General features: G+C 51.9%; 1 protein-coding gene across 2 annotated transcripts; it reads right to left on the reverse strand.

Annotated features, from left to right (window-relative positions):
- Positions 1-39: 39 nt before the first annotated feature.
- MGAT3 (beta-1,4-mannosyl-glycoprotein 4-beta-N-acetylglucosaminyltransferase) lies at positions 40-22,951 on the reverse strand. 2 transcript variants are annotated; one of them, XM_059471728.1, is made up of 2 exons: positions 22,764-22,951; positions 40-6,701 (listed from the first exon to the last, which is right to left on the reverse strand). In XM_059471728.1, the coding sequence occupies exon 2, from the start codon at positions 6,698-6,700 to the stop codon at positions 5,192-5,194; it is 1,509 nt and encodes a 502-aa protein (XP_059327711.1). In that variant the 5' UTR covers position 6,701; positions 22,764-22,951; the 3' UTR covers positions 40-5,191. The 2 variants fall into 2 exon arrangements, with proteins under 2 accessions (XP_059327711.1, XP_059327712.1); XM_059471729.1 differs by lacking the exon at positions 22,764-22,951 and adding an exon at positions 7,362-7,427.
- Between the last annotated feature and the right edge of the window lie 1,009 nt (positions 22,952-23,960).

The raw sequence follows: 23,960 nt of genomic DNA on the forward strand, positions 1-23,960 counted from the left end.
CCAGGCAATCAGAAATAAAAGCTGTCACACACATCTTGGTTTCTTTTCATACTTTGTAAATTTTTTAAATTTTTTATTATTATCTCCTCCTTTTAAGCATCCCTTTAAGGGTGAAATGAAATCCAACCATTTACAGAGAAAATGATTTCAGAATGTACATTTGATTTATCCTTACAAAAAGTTCATTATTACTTGCTGTTTATAAATTACAGAGTTGAAAGGAGTTTTGCAGATGCTCTTATTTTTTTCTTTTCTTTTTAGTTTTTGGCAAGTCCACGCATTCTTTATCCAAAGCAGGGTGTCCTGGAGCCCCTCCAGGAGCAACACCAGCAGTAGGTCCAGGTGGACCCCAGGCTCAGAAGTGCTGCTGGAACAACTCCAGGATGATACTACATCATCATCCGCAGAGGCAGGAAAAAACAGCTGTTTGAATTCTTAGAGTATTTCAGATCCCTTCTTAATCCATTACCTGTAGTGCCCAAAGCTTTAAAACATCAGTGTATTGCATTAGAAACAGTTCTTCTTTCTCAGTGCTGGATCTGAGCCCCTCCTGCCACTCCCTTACCCTCCTGCTCCCCTTCCCTTCCCATAACAGGAGTGAGTTTGCCCAATGTCTCAGGAATCAGGGGATTAGGGAGGGTAGGGAGAACACAATGATGGAGGGATACAGGATCCATTCTCCCACTCACTTCCCTCCTTTCTCACCAAGGTTAGAGGTCAGTGGAGCCAGGACGAGCTGTCCCTTCCCTCTCCACCACCAGTGTTCACCCATGGAACCAGGAGTGACCCTGGACAGCATCTTCACAGTGCAGAGGCATAGCAGCCACAGAGATTGCCAGCAGGAGCTGGGACACAGGAACACAGCCCCAGGGACACTGAGGAGGGGAAGACACCCCATCCCACATGGAAACAGCAAGGCAGGCAGAGGGGAATGAACACCCATTCTGCTCTGACACTCCCACTCCATGACAGCTGGGTTTCCTTGTTCACCTGTCACAGAGACACAGAGTAGGTTGGCCTGGGCAGCACAAGCACAACACCTCAGCAGGACACAGGGATCAGAGAAAGCAACAGCAAGAGTGGGCTTGAGCATGTCATCCTCCATACCAACCACAGGCACAAAATCACCGTGTCTTTCTGTCACTTGGGTGTGGCACTACCCCCAGATGGGCAAATAGGTCTAACCTGCCCTACTCCCTCTGCTTCAGCAAGCTCAGCTGCTGCAGGTGCACCAAAGCCCACGTCCTTCCTTTCCCTTGGGGCAAAAGAGGAAGAAGCACTCTCCAGTCCAAAGCCATGCATAGGCACACAATCTCTTCCTAGGTGGGAAGCACAAAGACAGGCAGAAAGAAGTGCAAGGCTTGAGTGTGCCACACACTGCTTCACCTATTTCCTGGCCCTCTTTTTACCAATTCAAAGGTAAAAAAGGCTTTAGGAGTGAAAAAGCACAAGGCTGAAGAGGGCTGCAGGAAAAGGCTGGTGATGTTTTCCCTCCAAGAGAACAGGATTCACTGCCCAGTGCCCCCATGGACTGCAACAACCCACAGACATCAGGCTCTGGTAGTCTGATCCCAGCTCCAGCCCAGTGCCAGGACAATGTTCTTGGTCTTTCCCTTCTCAAATCTCAGAACCTGGTTCAGATAAAATGAAGGAGCATCAGTGCTCACCTCAGAGTCCAGCCCTAGGAAACAAGGATCTGACACAAACCTGCCCCCTGCTTTGCCTCTCACTACCTCACACACACACACTTACTTTTGACTTCCCTCTTGTGGCAGCTGCCTGGAGGGGTGGCTGTCCCACCTGGAGCTGGCTGCAGAGGTCCCAGCAGGCAGCACAGGCAAGGCTGAGCAGAGGGCAAGCCACCACCTTGAAAAATCACCGTGTGAAAGCCAGCTTAGTAGTGTCTGTTCCCTCCAGGGACAGGAAGGAAGATTTTTAATGACAAGCACTCTAGCTCCCTAAGGATAATAAACACAGAGTTAGCCAGACAAATTAGACAAACATTGACTGGTTTGGCCTTAAATCAAAAAATGCTTAAACAATTTTTGAGAAAGAGAAAAAATAAGGAATGCATTTCATCTGTAAAGCCCCTTCCTCCCACTACAAGAGAAGTCTGGTTTCAATTTAATTTCCTAAGAATAAGGAAGTGAGTAAGTCCAGGAGACAGGCAGGGCAGGAGTTCTGCTCAAGAGCCCCAGCATTCCTTTCCAGCAATACCTTCTTCTCCAGCCCAAGGGAGCAGAAGGGAGACAAATCAGAGAGAGAAGAGCAGAACGGTGGAACAAATAATGGAGGAGGGAAAGCAACAGGCTGTAGATCAGGAATGGGAGAAGCAGATACTGCAGCTGTGGGCTTGCTAAACTCCCAAGAGACAAAGGCCACACCTCAACACTGAAAACATGACTGCTGTGCACTAAAAATCCCCAAGGATGGCCATGCATGGGAAGGGAAGGGCTGATATCAGAGGAAAAGCTGCTCCCACTGTGGGAGATAAGGAGGTGCAGTCCCAGCACATGTGAACTTGAGCTCCTGCTCAAGTGGGGCTCTGGTGCTGCCAAAGCACCCATGCAGAGACTGGCCTGTCTTTCTCCTCTGTCTCCAGCAAAGCCTGGCAATGACCTTGTGTTATCACCACTGAGACAAAGCAAAGCCAAAAGGTCCAAGAGCAGACCTCAGGCTCCCTCCTCAGAGTAAAAATGAGAAATGGCTTCTTCCTTCCATACTGTGCTGCTGCTGAATTGCACGACCCAACACACCTGCTCTCCTCCAGCTGTCCCTGGGGAAAGCCTCTTCTCCCTGTGCTACATCCTCAGTGCTGTGGCTTTCATCCTGCTCAATACAGGCTCCTCCTTCCTCAGCTGGGACCCCACTTCTCTACCATCTCTCTACACCTAAGACCTCCACACAGTTGCTCAGCACCAGAACCCCATCACTGTGACAGGAGTTCCTCCTGCTACATCAATCAGTCTGGACTTAAAGCCACAACTTCCCTTTGGGGGAAAAGCATTCTCCTAGCAAAGTTTGTCTGTCTACCCAGTTCCCAAAGGGGCTTCTCTGCCTGTGGGGAAGGCACGACAGAACTGAGAACAGTGTTTTTAAAGAAACCAAAAACGGTAACAAAAAAGAGGTTCCTTCAGTTCTTCTAAGGAAGCATTATGGCACACAACATGAGGAAGGAGCTAAGGTGAACTGCATCTCCATTTGATCAGAAAAAGACATTCATCTTCTTATTGCAGTCTCTGCCTTATTAGGCAAGCAAGTTGGTTTTGTTGACAATTTTCTCTTCTCTAGAGAGGGAACTAGGAAGGGAAAAAAGAGAGAGACATAGGTAGGAATGAAGCACAAGGGTGGCACATGCTGGGCAACACAGGACCATGGAACCCTGATAGAATTAAGGGCAATGAAAACCCTCCTGCTTTAGAACAGCTGGCCAGAAGGGCCACACTTCTTTGTGCCAACGCCTTCCTCTTTATCCTGCTCCATGACTTCTGCTTGGAGCATGAGTCAGTCTTTCCACTGCAAGGCTAAGAGAGCAAGTTCATTATGATTTTCACCCTCTGCCCACTATGACCCAGGCTCTGGGCACCCTGTCAAGCCATCTGCTAAGGAAGGGTGGTGGTAAGGGTGGAGACAAGAATATGCCTCCTCAGTGAGCTCAACAACCCAATACAACAGCAGGCAAGGTCCTCACTGCCCATGCCTGAGCAGACACCAGCCCAACCAGCTGCAACCAGCACACTCCTAAACTCCTTCTCCTCTCCACAGCCTTAGTCTGCATGGCCCAGGCTGCAGATGTGGGCTGCACACACTCTAGATTGCACTGTGGTCCCCAAACAGCCTCTTGGCCCCAGGAAGAATTGGCCCACAGCTTGTTTCTTCATGAGCCGCCTTACACCCTAAGGACAGACAGATGGACCTTGTGCCTTGACAGGCTTTGTTTACGCACAACAATCTCTACTCCCTTTTATTACCCCGTGGTAAGAAGGAGTAGCCAGCACGTATAAGAGCAGCCCTGCTACAGGCACAGCCTGTGGGGCTCTAGAGGCAGCCAGAGAGGCGTGCAACAGTCCCACAAGTGTAGCACTGCTATGCAGAGCCAATGCTATCCCTGGTCCTCTCCTATGAATTGCCCAAGAAATCATCCATGCCAACACTGAGATCACAGTTTCTGGATCCCACCATTTTCTGCAAGCACACACAGCCAAGCCCCACTATGTCTTCCTCCCCCCCAGTACTGGTAATAAACACCCAGGTGCACACCAAACCCATGCATGTGAGCACTCATGCACACAGGTAACCATGCACTTGCAAACGTACACTCCCACCATCTGACTGAGTCCCCCACAGCTTATCCCAGCCCCAACAGCAGCCTGTACTGCAGGGAAGACACTCTGGCTTCTGTAGGACAAGTCCATGCAGCGTCGTGGGGGCAGGGGGAAAAATGAGCAGAAAAAACCCTCAAACCCAGCTTTCTCCTCTGCTTCCTAGCTATCTGCTCCAGGATTGGTAGAGTACTGGGGCAAGATCCAGCCCAGGACAGAATGCATTAAGCCTGTGCAAGGGGCTGCATCTTGAGAAGGACACCTTGAAAGCAAAGGATTCCTCTTCCCCAAAATACCCTTGGAATATAGCAGTATTTAAAAAAAAAAAAAAAGCACACTGAGATGCTTTTGCACATTCACTCATCCAAAAAATGCCAGTGACACACATCTGCACACACAACCACTCACAAGAGTTTGTGCCTGCTGACTCACACGCTCAATAAACAGCCCAGGCTTGCATCTATGCTTGCTCCAATTCACAAAGGATGAGGGTGGATGGGAACAGCTGTCCTGTCTCCCCATGGGATCCTCTCAGCCTCCCCCAGAGGAAAATCTGCCAGCTGGCTGCAGAGATTCCCTCCAGCCAGCAGGAGAGGCACAGAAGATGCAAGGAAGTCTTTATGCTTCTACAGAGCGGGTTCTCAACATCTCTCTTCCTCCTGTCCAGGTCTCCCTTCATGTGACTGAGGAATTTGGGTTCCCAGGCATCACCCTGGCATGAAGGGAAGAAGAACAGGAAGTGAGGGAGGGCAGAGAGCCCATAGAAACAGCACACCCTGTCCATAAACAAAGGAAACAAAAGAAGGAACAGATGAAAACACCCGACTCTTTCCCTTTGTTGTGAAGTTCTGATTTCTCACCCAGTGGCCTCACCCAGCACCCTCCACCTTTCGGTAGGGGTTCTCCAACAAGTAGCGGAACCGCTGGTAGTTCTTGAGCAGGTACTTGGGAGCATACATCTGCTCCTTGGGGTCAGCAGGGGGATACTCCTGCATTGTACCATCAAACCAGCCACCAGTCCGGATCAGCTCCCGGATATAATTGAGGTCTCGTTTATCCTCATAGTCACCCCAGCGGGGAAAGTCCCCGTTCTGGGCTGACACCAATTTGAAGTAGATCCCCTCTGGGGTGAAACACCAGGAGCAGTGCCAGCCAGCAAAGTGGAGGGGGCTGCCCAGCGACCACTGCACCAGGATGTGTCCTGTACTGTTCTCGTACTGCCGAAAGCCAGGCATGGTGTAGTAGTCACGGCGTCGCAAACGTATCCCGTCGGTAGCATAGACAGCCTGGAGCATGCCCATGGTGCAGCCCGAGACCACTTCCAAGGTGCCCGGCTGCTTCCAGAAGAAGCCGTAGAGCGACTTGCGCATGTGAAAGGCGAAGGGCTCCGTCCAGCCATCGTAGAGCTTGAGGAAGAGCACGCCATCGCGGGCCGGGATCTCATCAGCATCGTCGATGATGAAGACGTCGTCCGGGCGCAGGTTGCGGAGGCGGGAGATGCCGTCCCGGGTGAGGAAGGTACGCAGGTAATCGTCAGCAATCCAGCCGTCCTGGCGGCCACCGGGCGGGAAGTGGTCCAGGAAAACGTAGAGCACCTTGTGGCGGATGTAGTCAAAGGAGCCGTTGAGGAGCATCTCGCGGAACTTGAGGGGCCGCGGCTCTCCATAGGCCGTGAAGTTGGACTCGCACACCACGAAAGCATCCACCACGTCTCCCAGCTCATGGAAGCGGACGTCCAGCAGGTCGAACTCGTGGTTGACATTGATGGCGTTGATCACTCGCCGGGGGATCTCCCGCGGCACGAGGCGGTCCTTGGTGGGCAGGTTGGAGTACTGCACCACGGTGGGGACGCCGCAGCTGGGGCCGTGCCAGCCCGGCAGACACACGCACTCCACCCACTTGCGCCGCTTGGCCCCGCCGGCGCTCAGCGGCTTCCGAGCCGGCCGCCCCGAGGCCGCGCCATCCGCCCGCTCCTCCTGCCGGCTGCCCGCGGGTGGCTTCTCCAACACCTTGGTCCCTGGCTTAAAGCAAACGCCGCCGGCTTTGGTGCGGACAAAGTATTCCGTGGAGTCTTCTGGCAGCACGAACTCAACCTTGTGCAGCTCTTCGCTGGCTCTGCTGGGAGACAGGGGCTGGAGCAAGGGGGAGTGGGAGTACAGGGGTGTGCGGAGGAACTCTGCACCCCCTGGCTCAGGGCTGACCTGAGGCGTGACGGGGGCATTGTTCCAGAAGAAGCTGGAGACGAGGTTGGGACTAAGTGAAGCCAGCTCCCTGGGGAAGGTGACATAGGAAAGGGCCTTGAGGAAGTGCAAGAAGGAGATGAGGCAGAGACCAGCCATGCAGAGAGTCAGAAAGAGTTTATGGCGTCTCATCTTCATCCTGCGGAAGAGCCACGAAAAGGAAAGTCACATTTAATAGTTACTGAGGTGCAGAAAGTTTACCACTGTTAGAAAAATAGGCTGGGGAGAAATGCTGGTCCAAATTCAGCATGCATCTTTAGAGACTTGACTCCAGGAATTACACCCCCACCCCCTGCCATCTTCATTGGGCCTTTTGCTTCAGCTGGACTACACCAAGCTGAACCTCTGCTAGATTAGTCTCATAAATCCACAGAGACAAGAAAGGCACTGGCAATGGGGTAGAAAGACAGGAAATCCAGAATAACAGGAATTCATGATCTAGTGAACTCACCGCGCATGGCAGATTTGCCTCTACTCACTGATAGAAATTAAATTAATGTAAACCTCCTCAGAGGTGCATCACCAGGGGTTTGGGAGAAAATGAAAAGCCCAGGAAGGGTGAGAGAGTTGGGGGGGGGCATGGTTGAAACATGACCAGCACAACAGAGGCAGTTTTAAAAGACCGAGATCATTAGTCAGACTGCCAGAGGCAGCCTACACTCTCCAGATCTTTACAATATTTGTACAACACACACCCTAAAAAACCACCCTTGTTCTTAGGAAATACTACCCAAGTTCACATGGAGGACAGGAAAACAAAAATAAAATTAAGATCCTGTCACATTTACTCTTCTCCCACCTGTGATTCTCAAGTCCACTGTATCTCCATATGTTGCATTTTGCTTTTCACTTTCTGTAGGCCAGATGCTGAGGTTTTTCTACATCTGCATCAAGGTGACAAAAATAAATGCCTAGCTGTCTCTGCCAGTAATACTGTGCCATCATGATGGATCCATGTCAGGCCAGGAAGAAGCCAGCGGTGCAGAGCCCTTCCCTCCAAACAACATGAGGCATTGCCTTCATCCTCCCCTCCACCACCTCCCCTCCTCCAGTCCAGGCAGGGAACATAGAGATGCTGTCAGGCAGAGAAGCGATTGAAGACTACAATTCAGAAAAAAGAGACCAAAAAAAAAAAAAAAAAAAAAAAAAAAAAAGGAAAAAGAAAGAAAAAACTAATCTCACACAGTGCTTCACCAAGGAAAGGTAGAAAAGGTGTTCATCACCTGCTGTTTAGGAAAAGGCAAGTTGGGGGAAAAGCAGGCATGGGAGAAAGGTCATCTAAAAGTAGCTTCCAAGGCAGAGGCTGTCATGACAAAGAGGCAGAAATCCCCACACATGTGACACGTACCATCTCACCCCCTCCACATGCTCCATTCTGGTGCTTCTCTCCCTGGTGCAGTCTCCCTGGCAGGGCCAAAGTTCCTGAGGCACCATCACTTATAAAGGTTTCACCTGGCACACAGTGGTGCCAGCAACACCTTCACTGGAGGCAGTCCCTGCTCCTGGGGGTCATGGGCAGCTGCCCCACATGTGAGCAGGTGTGGGAGCAGAGGGAAGAACCCAACCAGCTCCTGCCACTTCAGAGGGTATTAGGTAAAATACAGCAAAGTGTGTTATTGAGTAACTTGAGGAGACTTTAATACTGAAGTGAAAAGCCATAAAGCATTTAGACAGATGGCAACTACCCAAAGGGAAACATATCTGGCTTTCCACAGATGGCTCTGACATGGACTTTGGAGGGGCTGTCCAAAGTTGTACCTTACAGCTCAGCAAAGTGTTTCTGTTCACTTGGCAGTCACATTTTTAGTGGAAGTCACCATGCACTGGCATGGTCCCCAGTGATTAGGTGGCAGGGCAAGGAGTCCCAGATTAAGCTCTGACTGAAGGACTGCAACCCTGAAGCTGGTGGAAAAGTTACACCATGGCCTTGGGAGGGGAAAAAATTGAAAGAAAAATAAACAAGAAAAGAGGAAAGAGAGCTCGATTCTATTGGTTAATGTTTAGTAGGGGTTTTGATATACTTTGCCACAACACAAGTCAGCAGCAGGGTAGGGTGCTGGCTCTGGACATCACCTTTGTAGTGGCCCAGCCATTAAGGGGCTGGATATTCTTGCTAAAAGTCATAAAAGATAATCTTGGGGCTTGCTGTCAAGCTTTCTTCATGTGGGCAAAACAAGGGGCTGCAGAAAACGCCATGAGTATCTCTTTCTGTCCATGATTGATTTTTTTCCTTGAGATTGTTAATGCCTTGCAGAAGCAGCAAGATCACTTGTAAAATAGAGGAATATTCAGTGCCTTTTCCTTACACATCACCAGTTTTCAGTCCGTCTTGAAGTGTGGGGAAGAGAAGGGCACAAGGAAGCCAAACTCCCACTAAATTAGCAGTGACTGGGTGTCAGTAGAAAGTGTCCCTCACTGGTAAATGAGTACAGCTTTCTCCTGCCAGGTGTCCTGTGACTTCTCCAAGGCATTACTTCCAGACATCAGGGTGCTCTCTCAGACACTGAAACCAGGGCAAGAGGAACAGCTGGCCTGCTCCAACACAGCAAGCCCAATGACTCCCAGGTAATGCTGGTTTCGCTCCAGGTCCTACAGGACACACAAATGCAGCCAGTTTCCCCTGGGCCAGCCCAGGGCTGAAGGCAAGGGCTGAAGGAATCACACAAGGCACATTACCTTCTCAGATGGCTGTGACGATGCTCTGCATGCCACAGTAAATTCCCAGACAAAAAGCCATAACTCTTGACATTCAACAAACTGCTCTGCTTTCTGAGATGTAGCACGCCGTGTCAACATAGCAGGACGCATGGTTTTAGGAAGCAAAGCAGATTTTCCTCCCTTGCCATTAGCACACATCAGTATCTGTCAGGCTCAGCATGTGGCTCTGCAGCTCTCCAGCCACAGGCACAAGGGGCTCTGGGCAGGGCTGCCTGGGCTCCTGTGCCAGGCTGGGGGGCACAGCCCTCCCTGGCTGCTCTGCATTTGCTCTGCAGTACCCTCTGCTGCTCCTGCTGACATGGCCCAGGAGGCAACTGTCACTGCTCAGTTGGTTTTGTTAGGGAGTGGGAACACAAACCCATTTCCTAACCCCTCCTGGAAGAGGGGAGGGAAGCAAAGAAGCAAGGTGTGTCCTTTTCAAAATCTCTTCCCTGGCATTCTCACATGCCAGGGATTCTTTTGCCAGGGAGTGGAGAACACTCATGCACCCTTGGGTGAGTCAAGACTAAATACCATCAATCATGTATCCCTTCCCATATCCTCTGATCAGCCCTGCAGTGAAAGGCGTGTCTGGTGGCAGCTCGTTGGAGACAAAGGCCAGCAAGGGAGGATTCCCCACCCTCCCCATCCAAAATATTTACATGTGGTGGAAATGAGAAAGAAGGTGCCAGTCAGGGAGATATCTCAGTGTGTCACAGAAGAGCCCAGCTGCTCCAACACAAAGCAGCCATCAGTGACCAGGAACACAGAAAACAGCAAGAAGAGGTATTTCCCTTCTGACAATTTTGACTGAGGAAGGGGGGAAAAGTCAACTTGATCTCTGGGAGAGTGATCAAGTTGCTGTCAGCAGCAAGAAAAGCTTTAATGTTCGAGTAGAAGAAAAAGCCTGAAGTAGTATGGACAGTCAGCTCCATTAAGACAAAGCTCTTTAGGGAGTGCACAGTTATAGACTGCTTCAGCAACACACAGTCCTGGAGAGACAAGCTGAAAGCTTCTTTTTGTTAGGGACCCCTTTGATATTTCCTTGCTTGAAGTTCTTTCTCTACCATGCAGGGGAAGTGCTTTCAAAAAAGGAGAAAAGCTAGAAGTGTTATGCATGTGAGTTATCCCCAGGCACCTGTTGTCATTTCAGTGACCAGTTGATTTATACCATCCTGAAATAACACACTTATTTTTCAAGAATCCAGAGAGAAAGATATGCACTGATAAGAGCTGGCAGTTCACCAGCCCCAATGTTCTCTTCTGGAGAACACTGGCAAGAGGCCACACAACAGGCTGCTGGATACAGGCTTGTTACCCCATCTTGTTAGGGCAAGGGACTCAGACTCCTTAGACCTCTCCCATGGTTACAGGGAAAACGAAGCTGTGGAGAACAAGTCAGAGCAGAAGCTTCTGGTTTTCCCCTGATACCATAATGCTCATCTCCTCTGCCTAAAGTTATCCCATAACACCCATGCAGTAACATATTTGCAGATCACTCAGACACTTCAACACAAAGCAGCAATTCAAATTAGAATCACTTTCACATGGCAGATTAAAAACCCAGTATGACTTCCACCCCCCACTCCACACAGAGGGCCCAACTCTCTCTGCTCCAGCTAGAGACAAATGGAACAGGCTCCACATTTCTGGAGTACAAGGTCTACCTGCCATCCTCAAGCACAGGAACCAAGCAGGCATCAGAGCCACAGTACCTCTAAACACTCTAAAAATCTCAAGTTACTTTTGTCCTGCAAACATCCACAGAAGGAGAAACCATGAAACTTAGTATTTGTCAACAACTCACGCAAGTTCAGGCACAGCAGGACTGCACTTTGCTTAAGGGTAGGAAAAGGAGATTATCCTACATTGCAAGAAGATCTGAGAGAAGCAGGATGTACCAGAAGTTAGCTAGGGTTCAGCATCTCTCACATGAAGGATGCCACGGTGCTTTCAGGGACTGCAAGCTACAAGGACATCAGCAAGAAGCTCTGGCAGCCACAGCACAAGGTGGTTTCAATGTAAGCAAGTCCGTATCAGCTTCCCTGGAAGTTCCAAGGACAGAATAAAACATTCTTCTGCGTCCTTCAGCAAGACCTGCTGCCCACAGCGCAAATGCAAAACAGCAATACCTCACACTCTGCGTTTCCTTTGCAGCCCCAAGGCAACTGACCACAAGGTGCCACTGACCTGGTGCCAGCCCAAGCAGCTGGAGGGAGCCATCCAGCAGGGGCACTCCCCAAGCAAGGTCAGGCTGAGGGACAGCAAGGCTCTCTCCTAAGCACCTTCCCTCCATTCTGCAGACAGGTAAGAAAAGTGGTAAGGTAACCACTCAAAAGTGTGCCACCATGACTGTCATTTGCCCCCCAGAGCTGCCATCCACTCACCACTAATAGGTCTTATCAAGTCAGAAAGAAAACCAGATTGAGGAAAAAAATAGCTAAAGGGTGAATCTACACAAAACTAAGGTTTGAGGTTGGCCAGGGAAGGGTGACAGCACAGCACAAAGAAAGGCACTGCCTCCCCTTCCCAGGGAGGACAGGTACATGATGTACATGTCAACCACAAGCCTCCAGACTGTGTGCAAGACCTTGCTAAGTCTCAACACACCTGCAGCATCTACAGTCAAAAAACAAACAAACCAAGTATCTCTTTTATGCATCCCTCTAGGAGACCCAAGTGCTCCACACCAGCAGCTGCTATCTGCTGCACACAGAAACTAAGATGGATGCAACACAAAGCCTCCAGCTTTTTATGTGCTGTATCTGCTCACCTCCTTACCTCTGCAAGCACAGTATGTTCAGAATCCACACTTCCCATGGACCTCCAACTGTTCCCTCAAGTGTCTCCTCCTGCCTTTCAGGGAACTAAGCCTTGGTCATTTCAGATGCTACACCTCCAGTTGCAACAAGACAGCTGCACACTGTGGGACAAAGCAGCTCTTAACCCTCCACACAGAACACATAGGACCTGGAGATAAAGTGGTCTTTGTTGACAGGATTTTGTCTCAAGACTGATCTTCCAGAAGTCAGCAGAACAGAACAACATCTGAACACCTTCAGAGTCCATCATAAAACCCTCCACTCAGACTGTTCTTACTGTAGCTACCATATTACTAATAGCAGCATAATTATCTAATTCTCCAACCCCCACTTCAAAAGAAGATCTCAGAAAAGACTAGAAAACTCTAGTGAAATCCAGTAATGGCCTACAAGACACCAATTTAATTTTATCCAAGAAGTACATGGACGTCACAAGAGTGCAGTACTGCATACTAAAGGAAACTAAGCTGGATTTCCAACTCCACTGGAATCAATCAAATATTCTTCTCAGCATCCTTCAGATATGCTGGGCTCCCTTGTAGCTAATCTCCTCTCTCTGGCTAAATCCAGTCTCACCATAGGAATTTCCACTGCTTCAGAGATGCTTCTGCTCACTCTAATCCTTCAGAGGTTCTCAGAAGCTGCACCTTCAATTTCCTAGCGTCACTAGTCTGAGTCTTTGTGCTGTAGGAGAAGAGGCACCTCCCTCCCTCACTTCTGCCTGATATCCTGGAAGAACCCTTCCCCAGCCCTGCTTATTGCCTCCTCAAAACATCTGCTTCCACAAGGCGTGCTGGGATGGCCCTGGAGCTCATGTCACCTCTTGGCTCCCAGGCTGGGCCTCTCTGCACATCTGAGGGCGAGCTGAGCGCTGCTCATTGCCCTCACCCAGGATGCCAGGCCCTTCTCCCAGAGAAACACAGGGCTGCTGCTGCTCACTGCTCCAGCTGCACAGCAGTCAGTCACTGCAAAACACAGCTGGTTAGCTCTTCTAGGGAGATACTCCATCATGAGGAACAGGAAAGGGAAAAGGGACAACACTACACCAAAAAGCAATTTATGTCTTCAGACAGACCATGGGGTAATCAAACAAGCATGTAAGATCTCCCTTGGTGCCTTGCTAGGAAGGACAGGTCAAAACCAAATAAAGCTTGCAGAGCCTTCAAGTGAGGCACGTGACAACACAGGCTGTGGTGTCAGAGGTTCTCCCCCCTCACTCACCACCATCACAGCTTACCCATCCCTCAGCTGTCAGTTGTATGAATTCAAGTTGTCAATCACATGAAAGTCTGCTTTTACAGCCATATCAGCAGCAGATCTAGCTGGGTTAAAAATAAACTTGAAGAAAACGCCTAGGCATGGGAACAAGCAGATGACCAGCAGAAACTTTCTAAATTATTTCACCAATTCACTTCTGATCAAAACACAGATGTGGATACATCCTCAGAAACTCAAAATTACAGACCTGTAGCCACTGTTCATCTAACCAAATCTCCAACAAGGCCCCCATTCAACCCCCATGAGCTCACTAATTCTTCCCAGCAGCATCAGAGAAGGAGCACATCTCAAGGAAGGAAGTGGAAGAACCAGCAGCAGCAGGCAACTGCTTTCAATGCAGATCCTGGCAGGCACTCCAGGCAGGTCAAGCAAGGAGAGTACAAGCCACAAATCCTGAGAACGGCTGCAAGATGAACAGTCCAGATTACCCTCAGACCTGCAGGTCCATGGGTGAAGAGCAGGAGCACGTGGCAGACACGCCAGATCAGGCACGCAAACCCTTTGCAAAGGAAAGCAGGGACTGTGTGACAGCCCAAGCAACAGGGAAATGCAGGTTGAAGAGCCCAGAGGAAGGTGAAGTGTGCCCTGTGAGCCCAGAGCAAGGCACTTAAAAGAGGAAAGAGGCAAGAAACACTTGATGCCATGGTGATGGGTGAAGCACACAGACCCACGCAGGCAGGAGAAACCACGTTAACTCCAGCTATTTTTGAAGCGGGTGGCAGTTGTTTGTGCATGCCCAGGATAAAGGGTCTTCAAGATGGATCAAGGAGCAGAATAATTAAACCCCAGGAAGACAATAAATAAAGAGAAGCCATGGAATAGCAGCAAGATCCTAGTGGCCAGGAGAAGAGCTGGCCCTCCATCCCCACCCTCTTTCCTCCCCCATCCATCACCAACTACTTGGGGTTTGGCAGTGCGCTCACTTTCCCACAGTAGCCGATCTATTACTGTTTGGAAGAGCCTCTTCCTTCCCCTCCTCCCCTCCTTTTCAGGCCACAGGGGTCCTGCTTGGCAGCCCCCGGATCCCCCTGCACTCTGAATGTCTGGTGACCAGCCAATCCCATGCAAAGAGCATTAACCCCTCTTCACCAGGAACAAACCCAGAAACCTGACTCCACGCAGAGAGGTTTCTCTAGAATGTCTCTCCCTCCTTCTCTCCTCCCCTTCCCCAACCCCCGCTGCTCACTCTCTCGCCTTTTTCCCCCCCTTTCCCTTCATTTCTCAAAAACTAACTCCAGCCCAGGGAGTGTCACATCTTCCCGAGAATGTTACACAAGCCCATGGGAATTTTTCTTGGACCACGAACAGACCCTTATTTATTTGTCTCTTCTGCCTTTGTTCTTCATTTCCTCTTTCAAGACTTAGGCAAGACCTCGACACAGGGCTGCCTGGATCCCCCGCTGCCACTTCACTTTGTTATTATTTTCAGACAGAAAGGGCCCAGAGGCAGAGAGCTCTTCAGTGCCTTGCCCCGAGGCAGGAGTAAGTCAGCCCAGACTCCCACCTCTGGGGTGGGCAAAGGGGGCTCTGCCTTGCAGAGACAGCCTCCTGCTTGTGTTATCCTTCTGACTGCAGCATTGCAGCCCCTTGGATTTAATCCCCACGAATCAATTCTGCAGTCACAGCTCTGTGCCGATAACAGGCATATGGTACCGCGAAAAGGGGCAGTTTCCCAGAATGAAATCAAAAGCTTCCTAATGCACTTAACTCAGGGTCACATAAATCTCTCTTCTGCCTCCCACAGACAACTGGACCTTGTTTACAGGCATTGCAGCAGGCCTGGGTCTCAACAAAATGTTTACTGCTTCTGCACAAACATTCCCTTTCACTAAGCAAAGCAGTACCCTGATCTCCAGATTACTCCAAGCAGAAAGAACTAGGAGCAGGTCTACAGGAAAAGAAGGAGAAAGTTTGTCTTCATCAGCGAAACCAAATGCCATCCTGGACATCACACAGTTTTGGGGATCACCTGTCTTCACATTCTTCCTTTAGGTTACCTTATTTCTTGAGAAGGATGAGGAGGAATTTTGTGTTTAGCCAGATGGTGATGCCCCTGACAAGAGGTAAAACCATCTGCTGAAAGAATGGGTTCTTTTCAGGCTGATGAGACCAAGAACCAGGCCAGGGCAAGATGGGACAGCACAGCTTGTCCAGGGAACATACAGTGATTACCTGTCCAGCTTTGCCCCAAACACAAAAGCCACACTTGAACACCGTGCAAATAAAAACAGGGAAGCTGAGCATTTCTGCTGAACCGCACAACAGGCAGAGCAGTTTAGTACCACAATCACTTGATTACAGCTTCTTTCTTTCACCACCCTCAGCCCTCTTCCTCCTCTTTAAGGTCTTCAGTAACACAAACATTTATATTGAACTGTGTTTCTGAGAAGTCAGCTGCCACAAACAGGTCAAAAAGGAAGGAAAGGAGAAAGACCGAATTTATGTGTGAGCTCATTATGAAAATCGGTCATGAACAAGAAGGACGTGCAGTGCAGGAGGGGAGTTGTGGTCATGCTGAAGCCAACAGGACAAGCAGGGCAGAAGGAGAACAGCCCACCTGCCACAGTGGGGCAGAGGGACAAAGGGCATTAAACCGTACATAGCTGGGCTACCCAGCTCATCTCCATGATGGTCCAGTGCTGCAAGAGCCTGTAACAAACTGTCCCAGTCAGCTTCTCTTCAGGGTTTAATCACTGAGAAGTGATGGCAATTTCAGCTGCACAGTTTGCTACTCAACCACCTGGTCTACCCAGTGCACAGTCCAATGGACCGTGTCATGACAAATCTAAAAAACACTTTGGCAAGACAAGATGGGTCTTTGAAAGAAGAAAAATGCTTTCAAGCATCTAAATATTTTAGAGAACAGTCCAGAAGATTCCAGCACTGTAACTGAGTGAGGGACCAAATCCAAGCACCAGATTGACTGTCTCCAGCTTGACACAGTCTCTACTGCAAAGACAAGGCTCTGAACTCAGGAACCTCTCACACAATCCCAAGCCACAGAGATGCTCAGCAGTATCACCCACCTGAGCGACACAGAAACCAGACCTGCATTTTCAGGGCTGCACAGAGCCATATGCAAACAAACACAGGCAAAAAGGAAGCCCACTGCACTTCCTCATCACTAAGTGATAGACTCTGGATGCCTGACAAACTCCCCTTCCCTCCCCCCCAGTGCTCACGGGAAGCGAGAAGACTCTGTTCCAGAGCACAACTGCACTATAAATAATTCAAGAGACAGCTAAATTATGCAGAAGCAATCCCATCGTACCCCCGGCCAAGCTGCATGCAGGTGTGGTCAACCCTTCCTCCAGAAGTTGCTGCTCGACAGGGATTCTGAGGCCACAGAGGCTTGGTGCCAGTAGCACACATCCGAGAGCACGCTGGCCACTAGCTCACAGCCAGGCCTGCACCAAGCAACGGCACGAGAGGAGGGATTTGGGGACACAGGGCTGGCTGATGGGCAAACAGCAGCTCCTTTAATCCACCTCTTCTCCAGAGACCTCACACGGCCCCAGCAGCAAGTGTAGAAAATCGTGTCCCCTTGGAGCAAGGCTGCTCAGTAGGTCTTGCCTCCATGGATCGGATTAGCTGGCAAAAGCTGCAGCTGGACAGCATTGGCACAGTGAGGCAGGGAAGAAAGGACTGCTGGGGCAGGTGGGAAGGAGAAAAGGGAACAAAAAACCCCTCTGGAGTGGTAAAGAAAGAAGAGTTTTGCTAACACAAATAACACACAAGGAAGGCTAAGCTGAAAGCAGAGAGAAATACAGTCAGTTCTGCTGCCCCAGTCTTCTGCCTTCAGGAGATCCTGCTTCCTTGAATATCAGGGCTTCCAAAGTTTCCCTTGGAAATGGGGTCATTAAGCAACAGAGTGCAGCTCACGCTGATCACTCCAGGGCACTGCTCTCCTCATTTACCCTGCCCTTTGCTCTGCCTCAGAGCCAGCCCTCATGCCACAAGCTCCACAAAAACACAACTTCCTCACACACAGTGAGCACCATGCACCCTCAGCCCCTGCAGCCAAATCCTTCTTCCAAAAGCCTACCTTTCCTAGCTGCTGCAGCCTCCATGCTCAGCCTGCACAGGCCTCCATCCTCCTCCTTTTCCCTGCTGCCCAGCTAGAAGGGTCTGTGTTAGAGCAAGGAAGAGCTGAAAGCACTACCGGAGCCCTTTCTTCAGCCTCAGCACAACCAGCTTAAAATCTCAGGGCTCCAGCCTACCTTCCCCTTCTTAAAGGGCTCAGCATCTAGGAGAGAGGCTCCTGGTCAGGACTCTTGCCATGCTGTCTGCCTGGCTGTCTGTCCAGCCCTGTATCTGCATGCCAAGCCAGGGGATACCTGTGCTTAGCTCACAGCTGCGAGCCGCTGTGCAGCGGGGCTGATTTGCATCCGTGTTCCTCTCAACCTGCCTCAGGCAGGAGACATGCAGCAATATCCCAAGATAAAAATGACCCCAAAGTCTTGAAGAGAGCACAGAGTTCGTGTCTGCCTCCTAACCCCAGCCCAACCTGTAAAGATTTACTCATTGAAAGGAGAAGGATTCTCTGAGGGAAAGGCAGCAGGAAGCTGGGATTATAGATTAGGCAGCAGATCAAGAAGGAGCCGATACCTGTGGTGAAAAGGGCTGCAGAACCCAAGTGATCACTAGAAAGTTATGGACAACCTCTGGCTCAGCACCCCACCCAGTTGTCCTCCAGGATTTCCAAGACAGCCAGCAGCAAAGCAAGTACAGGGAGCATGGCACTTTGGTTGCTGCTCTCCTGACCAACCCCTGTGACTGCCACTGGGCACAGCACAGCCTTGCTCCATGCCTCAGTTTCCCTGTGTGGGAAATACAAGAGACTCTTCTACTCTAGGTAAGGGCTTACCTAATTAAAAGAAGCTTAATAGATTACTTCAAAGTCCTTGGAGAGAAATTCTGTCAAAACACAAGACAGAGATGATCCTCAGAAAGAAGAGAAGCCCCCTCTGCTTTTCTCTCTTCCAGTCAGCCACATCCACCTCTCCTCTTGCTTGCAATTTGAGCATTGCAGGCTGAAAAAGAATTCTGTCAGTGCTCAGTGTGGTCATACCCCACAGCCATGGCTGATGTTTTGGAAAAAGCCTGTTTAGATACAGACGTGGGCACTCCCCTTGGTGGGGAAACAAGGAGCCTTAGCTGAGGTCATCAAGCTGCCTGCTCAGCTAGGGGGGTTATCTCGGTACAAAAGGCCAAGGCCTCAACAGCAAGCAGCTCACATAAGTCCTGCTGTCCTAAAACAGGTAATAATCCCTTCCAAAACCACCACTCCACAACAAGCCCTTGCCATTCGTAAGGCAGCCAGCCTGATGAAACCTCAAAATGCAGTGCTGCACTCCCTGTCACCTATCAGCTCTACTGAGCCAGTTTCTGAGCACAAAAACACACCCACCCTGCTACAGGTGTTCAGAGGTCTGAGGAGCAGGAGGTACCTGTTGTACTTCAGGAAGAGCTTCGGGAAGTAAAGGGTCTGCATGCCAAGGAACACAAAGAAGTTCAAAAAAAGGTAAACAAATCGTGTTTCTGCCTTCCTCAGATATGAAGCCAGAGTTTATTCCACAGGGATGCAGGCATAGAGTGCTTTTGTAAATCCTACTCCACTACTCCAGCACACAGCATTTCTCTCCAGCATTTCTCCCTGGAGAAGGGGAAACTCAGCAGCTCTGTGACAGCACCTCTGCCCTGGTCCCTGGCACAAGCAGCTGGTCCTGGCACCCCACCCAGCACTGCTGCTGTGGCACAGCCCAGTCCCTGCTAGAAACTCACCTAATGCTATCACAGCACCCCAAACCCGACCCCAAACTGCCCACCGTGCCAGGCTTGGCCCCTCCATGCAGCTCTGTCATGGCTCCTCAAGGCCAGCCTGCATCCCTGACTCGACAGCTTGGTTCACATCTGCACTGCAGATGTGTCACCACCTTTCCAAGAACACCCACAGTTGGGAACAGCAGGCATTCCCAAGACTCCCCACATCCCCCTAGACTGCACTGCCCCACGTGCCTACCTTCCCCAGATTTCAGATCCCACTGTAATGTTTCATTGTAGTGTCCTGATGGCATTTGGTGCTAGTGAAGTGCAGCCTGACCTTTTGTGCAGAACTGATGGGTGACAGCAGCAGAAAACACGTGGGCACAACTACCCACACTCTTCTGCTTCTGTAGTCAGGGCTGGTAACATGAACCAGCCCTTTGAGGCACCTCCACTTGACCCAAAGCCATGAAGGCATCTCTTGTACCAGTCAGTTCGCCCTCCTCTCTGCCAGAGTTACTGACAGCTGTACCAGTCTTCGTTAGCACCACCTCCTCCAGCTACATCCCACTGATTGGGTCACAGACTCCAACAATGTACAAAGGACTCATTTTAGAGCAACTAACCCCACCTAAAGCCTAATCACCATTAGGAATGAATGCTGGCCCAGCCTGCCCCATCTGTCCATCAGCAAACTCCCCCACCTCCTTCCTCCACCTTTATGATCCAGCACAGAGGCTGGGGACTGTGGGGGTGTCAATTTGTGATAGCAGGTGCAGCCTAAAGATGCTGTTCTCAGGAGAGGAGGAAGCTCAGACACAACAAGCTGAAATCTCAGCTACAAACCCTTCCCCGAGACAGAGTTTATCTCTGCTTGCTGACAGGTCAAAGCACGGGAGGCACAGAGAGGAACTTGTCTAGCCTAAGGTGCCCTTCACCTACTGAACATGCACAACAACATCTATGTGCACTGCCCTGAACAACTGCCATACCCATGACTGCTTACATGCTCCACCTTTACTGCAGCCATAAAAATCAGCAAAAGTTCCATGCTAAGTGCATCCAGCAGGACCCATGTGCATTGCTACACGCACCCAGCAAACAGCCACCCACATTTGTCACACAGGCCTCCCTCAAAGGCATGCAGTAAGCATGTTACATCAATCTGGCAGGCCCCAGTGTCACACTACTGCACTTAGCCAGATGTGCGTGGGAGAAGGAGAAAGGTAAACACAAGGCACGCAGGAAGCCCACAAGTACACAAATCTCACAGGTACGCTCCTCAGGCAAAAGCACTGAGTGTCTGCGTCTGCCATGGGCCTGGCCAAGGTTCAACAGGCTCTGTGCTCACCATGACCCCCAGCAAGCCTCCAGACCAGCTATCCCTGTGTCATGTTGGGCACAAGTGCTCCAGGTAAGCTCACAGCTGTGAGCATCTACTGAAGCTAGCATTCCCGCAAGTACACTATTTTCCACCTGCTCTTCCTGACCTCCTTGCTAAGACAATCCCTGCATGCCACACAGGCAACTTTTTTTCCAATCTTAGCAGCATTTTCAGGAAGGGAGGAAAGCAGGCAGGCAACTCAGCCACCAAAACCACTTTGGAAACAAGAGTGTGGAGAGCACTTCCAATGGAGGGGAGCCACAGCAGCATCTAGGACCAGAAGTATACTAGACAAAAAGCAGCAGTCGGGCCACCAAATTAGGATCTGGGCAAGAAAACACACCTGCAGCTAGCCTGAATCCATCCCCTCTCCTAAGGATATAATTGGCATATCCAGGGCATTAATAAACAATGCAGGTATAACTGAGTCCTCAAGAGAGGAATGCTATACCTTGCAGTGGATTTCTTACCCCTACTGCAAAATCACCTGAGAGTGCAGAGGAGCTGTAAATCTTTGAGGGACTTTTACTACACGCAGTAGAGGAGCCACAGCTTCGCTGCTCTTCCGCAGTTTGCCGTGGCTTTCATTCATTGCTTGTTTTATAGTGCTACAGGCAGGCTGGAGACTCCCTCCCCAGGAATAGCTCAAAGGAGCGCTCCTCTCCCGCTCTAGCTCGGAGGACACGTTCCCAGCACTGTACTGGGCTGAAACAAGCACAGGTGCTAGAGCTCTGTTTAGAGGGGCTTTACAAAATGGAGGTTTGCTGGAGCTTAGGGACACCCATACCCTTCCTCCCCTCAGAGATGTCTCCCATTGCCTGAGGATCAAGCAATGAATGGTAGATCCTGCTTGATTTCTGCCCCTCTCTGAGAAGTTGGCAGCAGCCAGGCTGCAGCAACAGGAACTTCCTAAATCACAGTTGCCAGCTGGACCTCAACATCACTGCTGCAGGAGGGACCCACAGAGCACAAGAGACATCCTTTGGGGAAGGAACTTGAAAAGTTCCTGCTGACTCACACCCTGACAAGGTGAGGGACACAGGGGCAAGAGCATGCAGGAATTTGAAATTCAGTTTGCACAGGCTTGGGGGTTCCTGGTGACTCAAGTCATATTTGTTAGCAAGGGTGCCACCGAGTGTTTTCACAGGCTTGAACTTCCCACTCAAGAAGAGAGATGTGGAATTAACTGAAGGAGAGGTGCTCAGCACACACACTATGCTCTGGAGACCGGGCAGGCATGCTCCTGACCCCGACGTTCTGCCCTAGGGTGCAGAGGAGAAATGCAAGATCCCAGCATCATTTCTGGGAAATAGTCGGGGTTCCCGTGCGACTCAGGCACGGCCGGAGGAAACACAGCGTGTGGAAATCCCCGAAGGAAAACCACGAGCTGAGGCACTGAGAGAAGCCTCTCTCCATCCCGCGCCACGCTCCCTCCCTGAGGAGCTCCAGGGCTGCAGCAGATGCCGTGCTCCCCACCAACCTTGTCACGCTCGCCCAGGGAGCAAAACTCTGCAAAGACTGAGGTACACCAGCCAGCCTGTGTCACGCCGGTAGGACACACAGCTATCCCAGCCCACAAACAACCCCAGAGCCCCGCACGAGCGGAGAGAACTTGGGTGCCCGCGTCCCTCTGCGGCCAGCCCCGACCAGAGGACCTGCAGCCATCTGACATGGAGACAGAGCAGGGCACAGGGGACGTTTGACAACACACATTTATTTGTATGGATGTTTCCCCTCCCACGCACGCACTCCTGTTACTCCTTCTCGCTTGCTGCAGGCTTGGCACGCATCCCCAGCCCGTGCCCTCCTCGCAAGCCGAGCCCGGGCAGCAGATGGGCCTTCGCTGCAGTGCCCCGGCCGGAGGGAGGCTGCCTCCATCCCCGGCGAGCCCTCCGCTGCGGGCAGGGGGCTGGCAGCATCACCGCCCTCCTCCCCACAGCCGATGCTCCCTAGCAGGGGATGCCGGGATTATGGGGGGGTGGGGAGGAGGGGGAGAGAGAATAAAAAAATAGCACTAATATAAATAAATAAGGAGCGCGAAGGTGGGGGCTCGGTGGGGGAAGCCTCTCCGGCAGCGCTCGCAGGGGATGACGCCGCACCCCCGGGCCGAGGCACAACTTGCAGGTGGCGGCGGCGGCGGGGGGGACGGACCGATGGGGGTCCCGCCGCCGCTGCCCGCAGCCCCGGGGCGGCTCCCCCGGGGCGCGCTCTGCCCGCCGCCCCAGCCCCGCGGCAGAGCCGCTCGCTCACTCACCCCCGGCCGGCGCGGAGTCGGTGCCCGCCGGGCCCCCGGCGGGGCGAGGCTGCCGCTCGCCCCCAGCCCGCCCGCCGCCCCCCGGCATGGCTCGGCGCCGGCCGCGGCGAGAGGCGAGCCCGGAGCCCGCAGCCCCCCGCCGCCTTCCTCCGCCTTCTCCTTCTCCGCCGCGGAGCGGCCCGGCAGCTCCTCCCGGCCGCGGGAAAGGATGCGCTGCGCTGCGCTGCGGAGCCGCGGCGAGCCGAGCCCCGCCGGCGGCAGCGGGCAGGGCTGCAGCAGCCCCTTTTGTGCCGCCCTCACCGCCTGTCTCCTCCCCCGGCGCGCCCGCCCGCCCCCCCGGGCCGCCGCCGCGGGCCGCCCGCCCCCCGGGGCACGGCCCGGCCGCCCCCCGCCCCCCGCACAAAGGAGCCCCAGGATGGGGCCGGGGGCGGCTCTCGGGCGGGCTGCGGGAGAGAGCGCTGGGCCAGGCGGAGCCCCCCGAGGATGCCGCGGGCCGAGGCAGAGCCGCCCGCAGCCCCGCGGCAGAGCCGCCCCCTCCGCATCGCTCCCGCGGCCCGGGGGGCGGCGAGGGCGGGAGCTGCCGCTGCTTGGCGGGAGGGAGGCAGGCGAGCTGGGGATGCGTGAGCTGCCTTGCCCAGCGACATCAGGAAGTTTTGCTGCGGTGCCAGAAATAGAACCTGCGTCTGCTGACTCCCGGTCGTGCACCCTAACCGCAGAAGCTATCTTTTCTCAATTCAACTTTTCCTTGCCTTCTTCCACGTTGGGCCCATCTTTGGAAAGGAAAACAAAGCCAAGCCAAACCATAATACCACCACCCCCTCCCCCCTGACGGAACGGCACCGCTACAAACATGCTGAAACACAGCCATGGGACCTCACTCCTTGCAGCCAGGAGCGAGCAAAAGGTCAAAGGAAGCAGAATTAGAGTACACCCTTCCTCAACATTTCGTGGGAATTTGGAAAAGCAGCACATTACAAACAAGCCTCGGTGCCAACACCTCTCCAACTTGCCATTTATCGTATGGGCACATGGGGCAGCTCGCTGGGGAGAAGGTGAGAAGTGGCTCTGTCAAATTGCCACCACCTCTTCTGAGCACTTGTGGCTCAAGAGTCTGCCCTGCGCTCTGATCTGCTGCCTGGCCAGCACCAGAGAGGGTTTCCATGCGAAAGGGTCACCCTAATTTTGAGTTTTAATGCT

This window comes from Ammospiza nelsoni, chromosome 5 (genome assembly GCF_027579445.1).
Source record: "Ammospiza nelsoni isolate bAmmNel1 chromosome 5, bAmmNel1.pri, whole genome shotgun sequence".
Lineage (NCBI taxonomy): Eukaryota > Metazoa > Chordata > Aves > Passeriformes > Passerellidae > Ammospiza > Ammospiza nelsoni.